This window comes from Trachymyrmex septentrionalis, unplaced genomic scaffold (genome assembly GCF_001594115.1).
Source record: "Trachymyrmex septentrionalis isolate Tsep2-gDNA-1 unplaced genomic scaffold, Tsep1.0 scaffold24, whole genome shotgun sequence".
Lineage (NCBI taxonomy): Eukaryota > Metazoa > Arthropoda > Insecta > Hymenoptera > Formicidae > Trachymyrmex > Trachymyrmex septentrionalis.
This window is the reverse complement of record NW_017305397.1, coordinates 1398721-1413947: the sequence shown is the minus strand read 5'-3', so window position 1 is coordinate 1413947 and position 15227 is coordinate 1398721. Positions and strand designations below refer to the sequence as shown.

Genomic DNA, 15227 nt, shown 5'->3' with positions numbered 1-15227 from the left:
ATATTATAATTATTATTTCAATTATATTATTATTATTATTTGTATATTGTAGCGCACAAACAAATTATAAATTATGTATATACCCCTTCCCAAAAAACTGAATTACATTATTAACGAAAGCAGATCATCGTGTCTCATTATTTTCATACAACAATTTAATCCTTTTTTTAATTAAATATAAGTAAGTTAGAAAATTAATTTAAACAAAGAAAGTCATATAATACATATGATGTACTACTCTATATAACAAAAAAATTAAGAAAAGTTAAGTCTTTTATTGTTAATTTTCTTTTTTCTTTTCCTTCTTTTTCTTTCTCGCTTTTTCTTCTTTCTGAAATTTACTTAAAAAATTCTATGAAAGCAACTTCAACTCTATACTGCAATAGATCGAAACAAAATGTAATTTAACATAAAGAATATCTTTGATATTTTTTTGTTCTAAAAGATTTTTATATTTAATGTCTGAATTTTTCGAGCGGTTGGATTTATATTTCAAAAATAGATTTTGTTTTATATAATCGTGAGAATCGAATATAATTTTGCGATCACTTGTGATGACGGATAATGAAAATGAGACAACAGCCGGAACAGAGGACGAATTTGAACATGTAAGATTAAATAAAGGGTTGAAAAAGACGATTCTCTCTCTCTCTCTCTCTCTCTCTCTCTCCCCCCCCCTTTTCCCTCTCTCCCTATCTCCCCCTCTTTCTCTTTACTTAATCTTTTTTAATATAAAAAATATAAATATGATATGACACATCCTTATAGATTTATTTCAAGGTTATTCTATTACAGTCTGGAGTGATGTTTCCGCAATTACAAGAACTTGAGAAAAGGTTCTTCGAAATTGTCGACGACGGAAGTGTTACTGAAGCTCGATTATTCTTGAAGCAACATCCGGATTTCAATATAAATGCCATCAATTTTCAAGTAAGTACGTAAATTTGTAATTTTCCAAATTTGAAGAAGTATAAAATATTAATATCAAAAAAAGATTACTGTATAAAGGTTATGGATTATTCAATAAATTGAGGAAATACATTTGTGTGGAATCAAAAGTCTACGAAGTTATTTCCTGATTTGCAATTAATCACTAAAATTATCAACAATGATTGCAAATATTTGCAAAAGAAGCAAATGAAGCAAGTAAATACGTTATTATTTGTAAATACCGTTGGTGATCTAAAATGTTTAATTACATCATGGTGGAATGAGTTTTCCATAAATTATTAGCCATCAGACTCCGTCTATTTTCTATTTGATTTGTTGGACTACCCATAAAGCCATACAAATGGCGGCTTCACCAAACTCTTGAACAGCTCATAAAGATTTCCAAATTTATCTTTTTTGTCACTGACTCCGTGATTTAAACGATACCGTCACTTATGTTAGGGTTCACCGAAAAGACACTGCGCGTCAAAGGGAGATAGGTTTTTCGCAGGTTTGTCGATGTTCAGGTTACCTTTGTCATCTTTAAATCTTTTCTTTAAGATCGCCTGATGCAATTTAAAATGGTCTACCGTTTTACTTGTTCTTTAATGCTCAGCAAAGAGAGAATAAAAAAAAAATGGATTACAAATAAGGAATTAGTTTATCACTTACTCTAATAGTAATTTACGTTATTGAAAGATATTAATGCATAATTTTTGATTTAAAAAAAATTAATTTTTATTTAAAAAATCGAAGTTTTATATATAACATAAAATTTTTTATATAATCTAAAAATATTTATTTATATATCTTAAAGAGCGAATCCAACAGTTTTAAAGTCTTTTACAAACTCGTGTGGTTTACTCCGTGCAAGAAACGGCGGAACCAATACAGGAAGAAGGGAGACAAAACGAAGAGAATGAAGGCGATGTGAAGTCCAGTTATCTCAGATCTTTACCCTATAGAGAAACACGTACCCCCCGTGGAATGTTTCCTCCATCCATTCGGTCAGCACGGTAACCATCTCAGTGTGCTTCTCTCTCTTTCTCTCTCCGTCTCTTTGAGAGGGTTTCAGAAAAGCGACCAAACTCTCGTTTGACTTTGAGACCGAAATGCCGAAGCGGCACGAAGAGAGACGGCACGCGAATGGAAGGAGAGGAGAGAAAGAGAGCGGGGGAAGAGGAAGAAGGCAGAAGAGGGAACTCGACGAGAGAAAGAGAGAAGTACATAGAGAGGAGGAAGCTGGGTGTTCTCCATGTATCTTCAGCTATATTTCAGACCGTCTTTTTACAAGACAATGGTTTCAACTGAGACCTGATAAAAATTATTCAAATGACTTGCCTCGCTATAAATTCTATATGGGAATTCTCTTAACATTGGAAGCTCTACTTGTGTGTCTTGCCGTGATCTATGATACATCGATAAACTTCACGAATTTCGCCAATTTGTCCCATTATTGTCTGATAGAACATTTAAGTCCCCTTAAACTTTTTTTCTTTTTTATAAAACAGAAACGTAATGCATAAAAAAGGTATATAAAAAAGTATATAAAGTTAAAGCATCCGTAAAAGGATTACCACACGTTAAACCAATAGAACACACCTCAATCATGCTGCCAAGTGTTTTTGCTTACGATTTATCCTTTACAAAAGAAAAATTGCAAAAACAAATGACAAACAAATATTTAGCAGGGCGTAAAATCTGGCCGAGTCATGCATTAAAGGCGGCAGCTGTCTATTGTTAAGGGACAGCTAACAAGAACTTTTTGGCGAACATATATCACGATCTGTTATTGTCGTTAGGCGTGTGGATGTACACGGATATTCCCAGGGGCCTGTCGAAAAGCCAAAATATCAGTGAATATTATTGTGACTAGTGTCGGCGACAACAATGGTGCTGGCCCATTGTTGGGGTCTGCCTCTGTAAACGCACCGCAGATGGGCGAGAAACGTCGTCGGGCCATTCTTCCTACAAAAAGGGACACAACCGAGAAAAAGAGTGGAGCTGATAGCCTTCTAAAAGTCGATCTCACTACAGGAAGAGACCCCGTGGCAAGAAAGAATTTCGAGAAAGTCCAGAAATTTTTCGATCATTCAACCATCATGGCATACCGCTTTACGTTTTCTTATGCAAATCGTTATTTCTGCTACTTTAATTATCGATAATTATATAAGTAGCGAGACAATAGAAACGGAAAGAAAAAATAGTTTTGGAGAATCACCCATTGCGTTTCACTTTACTTCTCTTTACTCCCAATTTTCTTTTCTAATTTATAAATAATCAAACTTCCTTCATCAGTTAATAAAATTAAAGCTTTCGAGTACTTAGCCATATTGAATCGTGACGTCGTAAGTGAGAAATGACGCGTTAATTTTTCTTGCCATTTGTAAAGGAAGACAATTTGGACAAAACGTAATAAGAACGGAATGAGAACGCTGTTAAACACTTATAGAAATGGGTCGAGACCATCCTAATCCCATCTGACTTATATTTACTGACTGACAGTCAGTAGGTAAATAATCGAAAAAGTCGTGAAGTGAAAATAGGCTACGCATGCGCATTGAGTAAAAACTAGTAAATGCACTTTATTAACTAATCAAAGGGGATAATGATAGTCTCGGCCTATCTTTACAAGTGTTTTACAGCAATCTCGTTATTTCATTTTATTCAAATTGTCTTTATTTATAAATGATATGCAAAAAATCAACATGTCGCTTAGGACATTTCTCGTTTATGACGTCACGATTCAATATGGATGTTGAGTACTCAGAAGCCTTAATTGAATGTCTCATTTTCAGGGTGTGAGTGCGCTGCATATTGCTGTTAGCGACAGAAATACGGCGATGGTTGAATATCTGTTGTCTCATCCAGATATCGATCCGGGCGACACGCACCTACATGCAATCAGAGATAATCAAGTGAGGATCGCTGTGCTGATATTGAATAAGCTGAATGAATTGACACCGGGTCTCGAATACGCTGGTGTCACTCATAGCCCCGATTTCCCGGATGATACAACACCGCTCGCGGTGGCGGCACAATACGGGCGTTTCGAGATGATTGATATACTCAGATTCCGACGTCACATTCTGCAGAAACCACATCCGCCTAGTTGCAACTGCGACGAGGTTTGCAAGTACGATACCGTTTATATACCGAGCCGTTTGAAGATAACATTCGCAGCTTTAATTTATAAATGTGTTCATTCGAGTCACGACTAGTTGAAAATATCGCGATTGAATAACTTATTAAATAATGTGTGTGATTTTCATTAAATATTTCATAAATTATTAATTTATTTCGCAGACCGGAAAGGGAAAAGGTTGATATCGTGACTTTAGAAAAAATGAGATTGTTTATATACAGCGCAATATCGAATCCAATATATCTTTGTCAAACCGAAGAAGATCCCATCTTAAAAGCTTTTCAATTATCGGCCGAGCTTAGTAAGGAAGCTTCATTCGATAAAGAATTCTATCCTGATTATAAAGCATTGTCCAATGTTAGTGAAATCTTATTCCTTATTCAAATTTATTGAATATTAATAATTATTAGCAAAATTATTCATTTAATTAAATAAGGAAGACAAATATACAGAAGAATGATAAATTATCTATTATTAATATATTTCGATGATATCTGCGATAAATCAAGATATTATATGTTGCTTATAAAAAGTTAATAATTCACTTAGTTTTATGATAAAGGAGGTGTCTCAATTCGCCACAGAGTTGATCGATTGCGCTCGTACCGCCGAAGAAGTTCGATGTATATTAAAACAAATCACTGGTTTTGGTCGTACCTCTAGTTTCGAATATCCCCGATTATTACTAGCTTTGGATTACGAGCAGAAAACCTTTGTGGCTCATCCGAATGTACAACAGGTGATAATCGATATTTAGACGAAGTCTTAACGTTACTGTAGTTAATACTAGATAATTAAAATTAAAAAACTTTTTTATTTTAAATGAAAAATCAAAATGATTTGTGTTTTTATATCTTTCTTCCTTAATTTTGATATTTTTTTTCGGATTTTATAGAATTTATATAGTAAAATCGAAGCTTAACTTTATACAGTACTTGCCAAAAATAAATTTTTAAATACAGAACTATTTTATAAAAATATTTTGCAAACTCTATCACGAAAGTTTTCGCAAATTAAGAAGTTCTGCCAAAAAGTTATATTTGATTTTCTTGCAGCTCGTCGAGAGCAAGTGGATCGACACGTGGCACGAATGGAAGGTCAGAAACACGTTGCTCAAGTGCTTGACGATAATTCCGCGGATTGGCATGCTACCAATCATGGCGTTCGTCATATTGCTCGCACCGAATTCAAAACAGGCCAAGTTCTATGAAATCCCGGTGAACAAATGTCTCTCCTCTATAGCGAATTACTTGATATTTCTCACGTTCGTGTTTTTGCAGTCGCAAAGCGACAAAATCGAACAGCTTCGTGGACCACCCAATACTGGTGCACGTCTAATTAACTCCGATTAAACTTAGACTTTGGTTAAGTTTCTTTTTAAGTCAACTTATTTCTTCAGGATATGAATGGGTTCTCGCTATTTACGTGATATCATACACAGTAGCATTCGTTCGACTCTGTATTGTGGACGGTCCGATTAGATGCTTTAGAACGCGTACAAACTGGTAAGACAAGAATTAATCGATAATAATCGTTAATTAATATTAAATCTTGCACATAAAAATATTGCAAATTTTATAATCTAATTAATATATAATTTATATTAATATATAATTAATTTTTATATAAATATTCTTCCTATACAATGCAGGTATGAGCTTGTTATGATCATATTGTTCATTCTGACGTTTCTCTTCTGGATAGTTTCCGCACTCGACGTTAGAATAAATGGTCAACGTGATTTAGAAAGAAAATACTGGCACAAATACGATCCGACTTTGATAGCGGAAGGGATATTTTGTGTCGCAACAATCATGGCCTTTTTTAAATTATTATTTATCTGCCAACTAGACTATGATCTAGGACCTTTGCAACTTTCTTTAGTCAAAATGATTAGAGATGTCGGTCATTTTGTTGCAATATTCGGCATCATTGTTATGGCATTTGCAATTGGTAAGATATCATACATATTAATCTGCATAAAGTTTCTTTGTATCAATATATGGAATAGTTGCGAAATTTTATTTAGCAAATTATGCATAATTTTAAAGTAATATTGCAATATTTTAAAGTAATATGTTTCAGAATTTTCTATATTAAAAAAAATAGTGCTTACAAATCTAAAAAAAGCAGCTTAAGACCGTTCAAAAAAAGCACTTTTTTTAAAGTCTGTTTTATAAACTTGAGACGTTTCCTCAGGATTGTGTCACCTTTATCAATATTATAATGGAATGGTGCAAACTGATGACGAATCAAAACTAAAAACCGAGCAAGAAAGTTCTTTCGTCGATCTCAAATCTACTCTAAAGACTCTCTTTTGGGCTGTTTTTTGCATGAGTCCCGTAGAAAGTGCCGACGTGATTATCGAAAATCTTCCAGGTGAAAGGGACTCAGAGACAATAATTAATCATCATAGCTTCACCGAATTTATCGGTTATCTTGCCTTTGCCAGTAAGTGCATTTACTATTTCATTGACACTCTACGAAAATATATTTTATAGATAACCGTCTTAATAACCTGCTTTCTATTTTTCAGGTTTCCAATTTATTTCCGTGGTAATCGTTTTGAATATGCTAATTGCGTGCATGGCGAATACTTTCACCAAAGTGACTGATAATGTTAATGTAGAGTGGATCTTTGGTCGTACTGAAGTTAGTGAAAATTTATAAGTATTTTATATACATTCGACGTTTATTTTTCATATTGGAAAACAATGTTTTTCTAACGAGTCATGTAAAAAATACAAAAACAATATCCATGTAAAAAATGCGAAAAATGAAAGAGATATGTGAAGTTAAAATAATAAATTGTAGACCATATATAAAATATATGACAATAGCATATGACCTATCACTCTACTTTTTTAGGCTTATGTCGATTTCATGCTTACAACAACGCTCCCACCTCCATTCTGCATTTTTTCAATTTTCACGGGATTGCGGCCAGTGATCGAGTACATAAAAATATTGATTAAACCACCACCTGGTAAACGGGCACGATGGGATTTTGTAAATTGTTGTTACATAGTCAGTATACTATTTCCAAATATTTTCAGTATATACTTTTTCATAAAGCTTTGCAATAAATTAAATTAAAATTAAAATACCAATGCTGATTTAATATTATTAAATCAAATATCAAATTAAATTTTACAAAACAGAAGCATACATTTCACATTGAATAATTTTTCGTTTCTCTTTTTGACATTTCATTCGTGTTTTATCCATTTATAAGCGTTACTGTTATTAATAGATCGATTTATGAATAATAAATAAAAACCGAGATGCGATTTATTTATTTAATCCATATTTTATTACAGGAAGATCTAGAAGAAAAAAAGGATGAAAGATTCGCACAAGTTATGACACAACTGGTACAACGTTATCTCTGTCGACACGAAAAGAAAATGGAAGAAACGGATACACAAAAGTTGAGAAAGGAATTGAAAGAATTTAGCAACATTTTAAAGGAAGCGCTTAGTCCATCTTGAAAAAGATTTAATCTCTAAGAAATATTTTTACTTTTTCATATAAATTTGGTAATTCTTTGCACAGTGCGTATCAGAAGGCGTGACAAGATTTCAATATCTGTAATAAAGATTAATAGTTTTTACACTTTATTATAGGAAATAAGAAATATTCTTGATCAGTACCAAATAGAGGTAATTTATTTTCATAACGATTTATTTTAATAAAAATAGAATTTAAATAAAACAAGCGAAAAATATCACTTATTAGACGGAGCCGTTTAATGTTCGTAAAAATATATTCTCTTCAAAATTGCGTTTTTTTTTCAAAATATTCTGAAGAGAACAGAGATTATTATACAATACATGATAGACTTTGCACATAATAGGAAGACATTGACAGTTTATGCCATTATGCAAAAGCAATTTCTTATAATGAGTGATTGTGAATTTAATTTGCAGACAACTTCAGCCAAGATCGGTAGATGTCGAAAAGGGTGAATTGACCTTTTCGGATAATCGAGCGAAGAAAGGCTCAAAATGACAAGTTAAATTTACATTTCGAGACCGATGAATTATTCCCAAGAATTTATCTCCATCCCTACCTTTATAATCTTCTGATGAATTATTTGCTACCTACCCTAACAACTCTTATTAATAATTTGTCTGCGATAATCACTTATGGTAATTTACAACGTAATTTACACGTTTCAGGCACTAACGAAGTGTATTATATGTGGTTTGATGCGCCTGTAATCCGCTATTAAAAGACGTGATTGTTCAGCAATTTGTGCAACTTATTTCCATCGTAATCTCGTAATATTACGGTTTGCAATTTCTATTTTCAAGATACTCTTCCAACAAGATCTTCGGAGAACAACAAATTTATACGTTTGCATACATTTTCTTTTTTCTTTGCTGAAGAGAACTCATTCCTAAGATCTGAAGCAGCGTTTCAGCTCTGTATACATACAGCTAATTTTCCAGAGAGTATAATCTGCGGGAGCCATTCTGTTCTCAATCTAAATTTTAATCTTAGCTATCTCTCATAGTCTGGAAATATTTAACTGAGGATTTCGCTCGAGGGAAACATAAGTTTGTCGAAGGGAGATAGCGCGGTGCTGCCGAAAATTTTGTTAAGGGAAGAAAGAAATATATTGTCAAGCAAGCAACAAATATGATGTACGAGAAGAAATTTCATTCAGCTGAAGCATAAAAAAGTTTCCGTTGCCAGTAAATATAGCGAGCAATAACGTTATCGAGGAAATTAACTAGAAAGCTCTCGGCAATTTCAATATAGCGTCGATTAATCGAAAGCTTCGACAGTAGATGACATTTCATGCAACGAACATTAATTATCTCGCCTATGCATCAATACAATGAGGATATTTCAAGGATACAATTAAAACATCACGAATGCATAATTTACTGCTATAATACTGTATATATATCGAGACGAATATAATTTATTGATTAATTAAGAATAGATTATTTATCTATATGTAGTTTATTTTCAAACAAAAAAAGTAAAAAGAAATTGTTCCTAATTTTGTTAATTATTTCAGAAAAACAATTAGTGATTTTTTTATATTTTCATCAATATAAACTGTCATCTTATTTAAAGCGTTATTGTGATATAATAGTTTAAATTTATATGTATTAATTTGATAAAAATAATAAACGTGTCAGAAAAACGAATAAAATTCTCAATAAGTTAATGCATATAGAAATGTATACACGCCAAAAGGATTTAATATTTGAAAAGCATAAAATGTTTAAGGGAAACAAATAGCAATCAAAAATATTCTTCAAACGTGGAAAATGGAAAAATAAATACTGCGCGAAAATAATCAATTCACTGAGAGCAAAATGAATTATTCATACACTAAAAAGGTGAGTTTTTTTGTCAAGGATTGTTGCATACTATAAAGGGATAAGCGGAGCGAAAAGGGATGTGAGTGGGAGCAGCAGGAGTTCATGAGGATGCGCAGACAGAGTATTACAATGGACTGTTCGCTGTCACAGTTTGCACGCAACACTCGCGCTGTAAACAACGTTATAGTAGAGATTTCTCTGCGACTGGTATTAAAAATAAAAATTAATTTTGCCTTCATATCGACTTTTCGTCAACGCTGCAGTTATCTATCACGTGACTTCAATAAGGAAAGAATTTGACAAACTTATTTTTAGTTTAAATAACGCACCGAAGTTTTCTCATTGCTTTAAAAGCATTACTTTGTAATTAATATATGCGTTAATATGCGTAATGGGAGTGTAAAAAAACTGCTTATAAGTTTGAAGAGGAAATTTATTGATTTACCCAATTCACAGTGTGATTGTTGGAAGTGACTACACGAAGAATTCTACGTAATTTGAAAAAGGATTATTGGAATGATGTACGGAACTCAAAGTTCTTCCCTTGATCGATCTACCGCGCGGAATCGTAATGCTATCTTGATATCCAAATGCGAATTATTCAACGTCAGCCGATTCCTAAACGTTATGTTGAAGTAAAATAGACTAAGTTGCTGTCAGCTGCTGTGTAGGATATGTGGGATCAGTAGGACGAGAGAATGCTTTGAAATGTCGAGGAACGGAAGTCCAATGGTATTCAATTTGCCGAGTCTGAGTTGAATGGGAGCGAGACGAAGCTCGATGATGCACAAAAATCGAACACTTCACGTCCATGAATCGTACTAAAGGGGAATAAAGAACCGAGAATCCCTTACGATATCATAAAAACATATAGGTGAGGGGAAAATCATTTGATTGATGAACGTTTTATTTTATATATATTTATGCGACATATATATATATATATATGTCTGTACATATATTTATAGAACATATATTACACATATCTATATATGTATAATATATTATATATATAATATAACATTATATTATACATATAATCGCTAATTTCCTCGGATAAGAATTATTGGATTAAAAATACTGTTTATGCTTCTCTCATGCGCTTCCGTTAATTTTAGTCGTATTACTCGAAGGCATTAAAAGTAAATCCCTATTTCTTATATTCTCCGATAATTTCATCTGACATTATTAATCCCCATGACAGATAACTCGGATTAAAGTTAGGTTGTTCCATCTCTCGGTAAACTTTAGCTCACTGCCTCACTCTCACTTACTCCCTTAATTATGCTCTCTATTTTTTTACTGTTTTGTTTATCTCGTAGGTAAATTACCACATAAGATGATAATTTACATCTTATTACCATCACAATAATTTATCCGAAGGAATGGAATAGTCGGCCCTTAGAGAGTGTCGGAATGAATATCTATAGTCACGAAAATAGTTTGAAAAGAAAAAGTAAAAATAAAAAATAGACAATTAAAAAATCTACTAAAATACATATACAGAGATATCTAACATTTATTGTACATTTATTGTATCTATTTTTACGTATATGACACACTCGATAACACAGAGTATTTTGAAATAATGTCGACACCGTTTGAGGGGATTGATAGGGGATGAAAAATGTAAACATTTTCGAAGATTCATATCTAGAAATATACTAATAACAAAAATTGAATATAAAGTGAACAAAAATTACACTAATTATAATGTACAATCTTAAAAAGATTGAATTAGAATAAACAGTCAAAGTTTAACATACAGTTTAAATGGACCTACATAGTCTTTCCACAAATTTCATTTATTTCTGTTATTCCATCAAATTTTTTTTTACATTTGTTATATTTGCGCATTAATATTATTTCGATCTCGATTTTGAATGTATATTAAAATTACGTTTCTATATAAAAAGTTTCTTATAATATAATATAAAGCATCATCTTCAATCAATATGAAATTAGATTCTGTATATAAATTGTTATCAAAGGAACATAAAGCTTTTCAGCTCCGAAAGCAAGTGTGCCATTTAGGGTGCTTTTACTGCCTCAAGGAACCAATATTTACGAATAGACTCAGCGATTTTGCGAGGGAGGATGTAAGAGAATGATGAATCGGAAGTTGTAAACGTGATATCTTTCACGAAGAAAATTTGACATATTATGATATAATAAAAAGATGTCATATATTTTGTATATATTTTTCCTCTTATTTTACATAAAATATATTTCATATATATAAAAAATGGCGATTTATGTATCGCTCTCTCTCTCTCTCTCTCTCTCTCTCTCTCTCTCTCTCTATTTTCCAGGAATTGTTTTAATTCCGGATCCCTTCACGCTACATCGAGAAATGTCTGAGCTTGCAATTCATAAATTTCGCGCATAGTTCATGTAGCGAAGAAATGTTCATTTTACACAGTGATGTTTAACATCGCGCAAAGCTCTGACTTTATATAACCGTGTCCGACATTTCCAACATAAATTCCCTAAGTGATAAATCTGAAGATATATCGGTTGACAGACATCTAAGATTTATGTGAAAAACACTCGATCTTTTATATCGGTATCTCTTGAGTTATTCACAAATTTATCGTTCCACATGTTTTAATGTATGTATTACGTACACGATGTTCAGGATCTCCGTGTTCTCTCTCATCCGCAATAAAATGCGAATTTCTCTCTTGAAGTACTCACGTACTCTCTTAGACATAGATCTTGTCTGTTATTATCTTCATTTTCGATGGAAGAGAATATATTCGGTCTGGTTAGAAGTGTTAGAATTCAAGTAGAAATGTAGATAATCGATCGAGCGAAAGTGTCTCGTACACATCGAGAAAAAAAAATAAAATAAAAAAAGGAAATGTGATTACGTCGAATGTGAAAAAGGGTAAGGCCTGCAGTGATGACTGCGACAGCGTGGAATTACTTTTTCCCTTCTTGCTCGATTTTCTGCCAACCATCCTATCGTTCGGTTACATTCACTTCTGCGATGATCGAAAGACATAAAAAAATTCTACGCATTCGATCTAACTGACAGTTCGGTACACGGAGATCGAATTAATATAGAATCTATCTCGAGTAAATAATAATTTTTTGTCGTATATTACACATTGAGTTTGAAACCTAACAAATAAATATAAACATTATCATATATAATAAGAAAAACCTTAATGTGGATGCCAGCCAGTAAAACATTAATCGTAAAACGAAATCGGCAAATAATTAAGAAAGAACAATGTCTAATAATAGTCAATTAAAATTAAAAGGTCTTAATTAATTTTTACGCAGTAATGAAAAATGTACCATCGTTTTCCGATAGTCCTTATTAAGGTCACCTTTTCAAGCTACAAATTACAAATCAAAGGAAAAAAAAATGTTTCTTTTGTGTGTGCAGCGTTCAATCAATCAGACTTACTACAAAAAAATTAAAATGCGTTAAATAAATTTTTGTTACAGCATCAACAGCGTCAAATTCACGAGACGAGATGGATGGACTTACAATCGCTGTCATTGTTCTCTCGATTTTCTGCTTCACAGTGATGATCGTGATGCTGGTCTGTTACTTTTACGCTTTTCGAAATTTATTATGCCCGCCGGAAAGGAGATCTAAAAAGCGACGTCGAGCGAATCCCCGAGGAGAGTTCGATAACGCGAACAGAGCCGTGATACCATTGAACGATATCGCACAAGAAGAAAGTATGCCCACAGAATCCGATAAAATTTAAAGATACACGTATACTCGATAAATTTAAATTAAATTGCAGAGCAAAAGATTTAAATGTGTAAACATTTAAAAGAAATTTCTTATAACAATTAAAATCATAAAACTAAAATGTGGAAATAAAACATGTTAAACGGAACTAATACAACTAACGATCATCGAAAAGAATATTTATATACTTTTGACAAACATTCTTAGTATTCTTACAATAGAGATTCTGATTGCAATATAAGGAAGAGGGGAGATTAAGATATAATATACACACGAGAGTTCAATCGTGTATACATTCATTCATTGTAAATATATGTTATAAATCTGTTATATACATAATCAGATGTACATACATATACATATATACACTATATGCCATTCATTTATCGCAAAATGTATGCAATAAAAGATCTGGTAAAAATATTCGACATTAGTTATTGATAATAACCATATCAATTATTATGTATATAAAATAAATTTTTATTCATATTTTTCCCATATGCATTATACCTGCAATGCACATCTCTTTTGGTAACTTATATATTAATGTCTAAAGATCTCAACTCAAAGAAGATATTATCTCAGAATTATCTTCACAAATCACAACAAGATGCTAATTATCCACGAACTGAAGGATATCCATGTTAGAGATAATTCACATAAAACTTAAATATTATACTATACATAAAAATAATACGTAATTTTTTCAAGATCATATATATTAATTAAATCATCAAATATTGCACTAATAAATATGCAATAAAAAAAAAACTAATGTTTCTCATTTAATCTGAACTTAATTGAATTTTGTTTTATCATTGGATTATCAAAAATCTGCTATATCGTCAATCAAACAAAGAAACAAAGAAATGTATGCTCTTTGTTTTATAAATTTGGTTTTATATTTAAATATTATATAGTACGTCACGTTTTCTTTATAGATATAAGGATCTAACGAATTCTTCTTCTGAACAATAGCGACCTTTATACATACAATCTTACCCGCATGCCAAAAGTTGAAGAAGATACAAAACCGTAAATTTAAAGCGTCATTCAAGAACGTAGAAAGATCACACACTCTTATGCTTGAGTATAAATTTGCGCGAAGGTAACATTGTTGTAAATATTGTTGTTATATCTTTATATACATTCTTAAGCGCACATTTTATTTAATTACGTTCAAGAGCAAAAGTAAAAACTTGTGTTTTATTACGTTCTTGCTTGGTTTCTGAAATTTTCAAATTTAGAAAATTTCACACTCTTGCACGGATTCTAGTGTGCACGGATTTGCATACGCTCTTAATTCTGCCATTTTACTTGAGCGCACAAACATTTTACTTGCACGCATTCTTATTTAAAGCATTTGAAATCAAGCAAATGGTAGTGGAAGCTCTGTATTTTAAGTAAGAAGCGCCAGTATACTAACGCTAAAAATGAAAAACAAAAAAAGAAAGGTTTCTGTATTTTTCCTCTGTTGCAGCATATTCATTGCATATCCACTAATTATTCTTTCAATTATTATACTTTCTAAACGTCGCTAAATAAATATTTAAATTGCCAATACGACAAAATTATGTACTCATTTCTGTTTTGTATTTCTTTGTACTAAATCATGAATGTGTTACTGATCATCATAGATTTGGAATTGATATACTAAATTTTCCTAAATACTAAAATAGTACAAATGTAATGAAAAGAGAGAGAATTGTGCCACGCACAATGATGAAAGATATTACAATAAAAGAACACTGCAAAAGCCAAAAATAAGTTGGAGACACTGCTTCAAACATTTGAAACGTTTAACGGTTCCATATAAATTTAGCTTATGGAAATCGATTGAAAAATAGTTTCCGGTATTATAGTCATTATTTATTATTAGAATGCATAGCTTCAATAATTGAAATTAGTGTCGACAATTAATTGAAATAGTGTCGACAAAATTAATTAGGGCATAAAAATGTGCCTTTCAAGAGAATCACTCATGTGATGCGCTTTAAGAAAAGCGTTATAGCTTTTCCTAAAATCACATATTTTTTTTCGTTTTTTTTCTTTTAATGCAGAGCCCCTTTCCTTGAGAGCCACAAGTAAAATGTGG

The 15227-nt window shown here is 31.9% G+C and overlaps 1 protein-coding gene across 3 annotated transcripts; it reads left to right on the top strand.

Moving 5' to 3' along the window:
* Positions 1-417: 417 nt before the first annotated feature.
* LOC108748638 (short transient receptor potential channel 4-like) lies at positions 418-7648 on the top strand. Of its 3 annotated transcripts, none has more exons than XM_018486896.1 (12): positions 418-608; positions 796-930; positions 3729-4066; positions 4237-4432; positions 4638-4805; positions 5131-5401; positions 5475-5580; positions 5727-6028; positions 6275-6526; positions 6612-6727; positions 6944-7102; positions 7396-7648. In XM_018486896.1, exons 1-12 carry the CDS (start codon positions 555-557, stop codon positions 7564-7566), a joined length of 2268 nt encoding a protein of 755 aa, XP_018342398.1. In that variant the 5' UTR covers positions 418-554; the 3' UTR covers positions 7567-7648. The 3 variants fall into 3 exon arrangements, with proteins under 3 accessions (XP_018342398.1, XP_018342397.1, XP_018342399.1); XM_018486895.1 differs by having other exon boundaries at positions 4638-4814; XM_018486897.1 differs by lacking the exon at positions 418-608 and having other exon boundaries at positions 890-934; positions 4638-4814.
* Positions 7649-15227: the final 7579 nt, after the last annotated feature.

Coding starts and splice junctions, on each gene's coding strand:
- LOC108748638 (XM_018486895.1), top strand. CDS start 555: ATGACGGATAATGAAAATGAGACAACAGCCGGAACAGAGGACGAATTT. Junction 609..795: donor CAGAGGACGAATTTGAACAT/GTAAGATTAAAT, acceptor ATTCTATTACAG/TCTGGAGTGATGTTTCCGCA. Junction 7,103..7,395: donor TTGTAAATTGTTGTTACATA/GTCAGTATACTA, acceptor ATTTTATTACAG/GAAGATCTAGAAGAAAAAAA.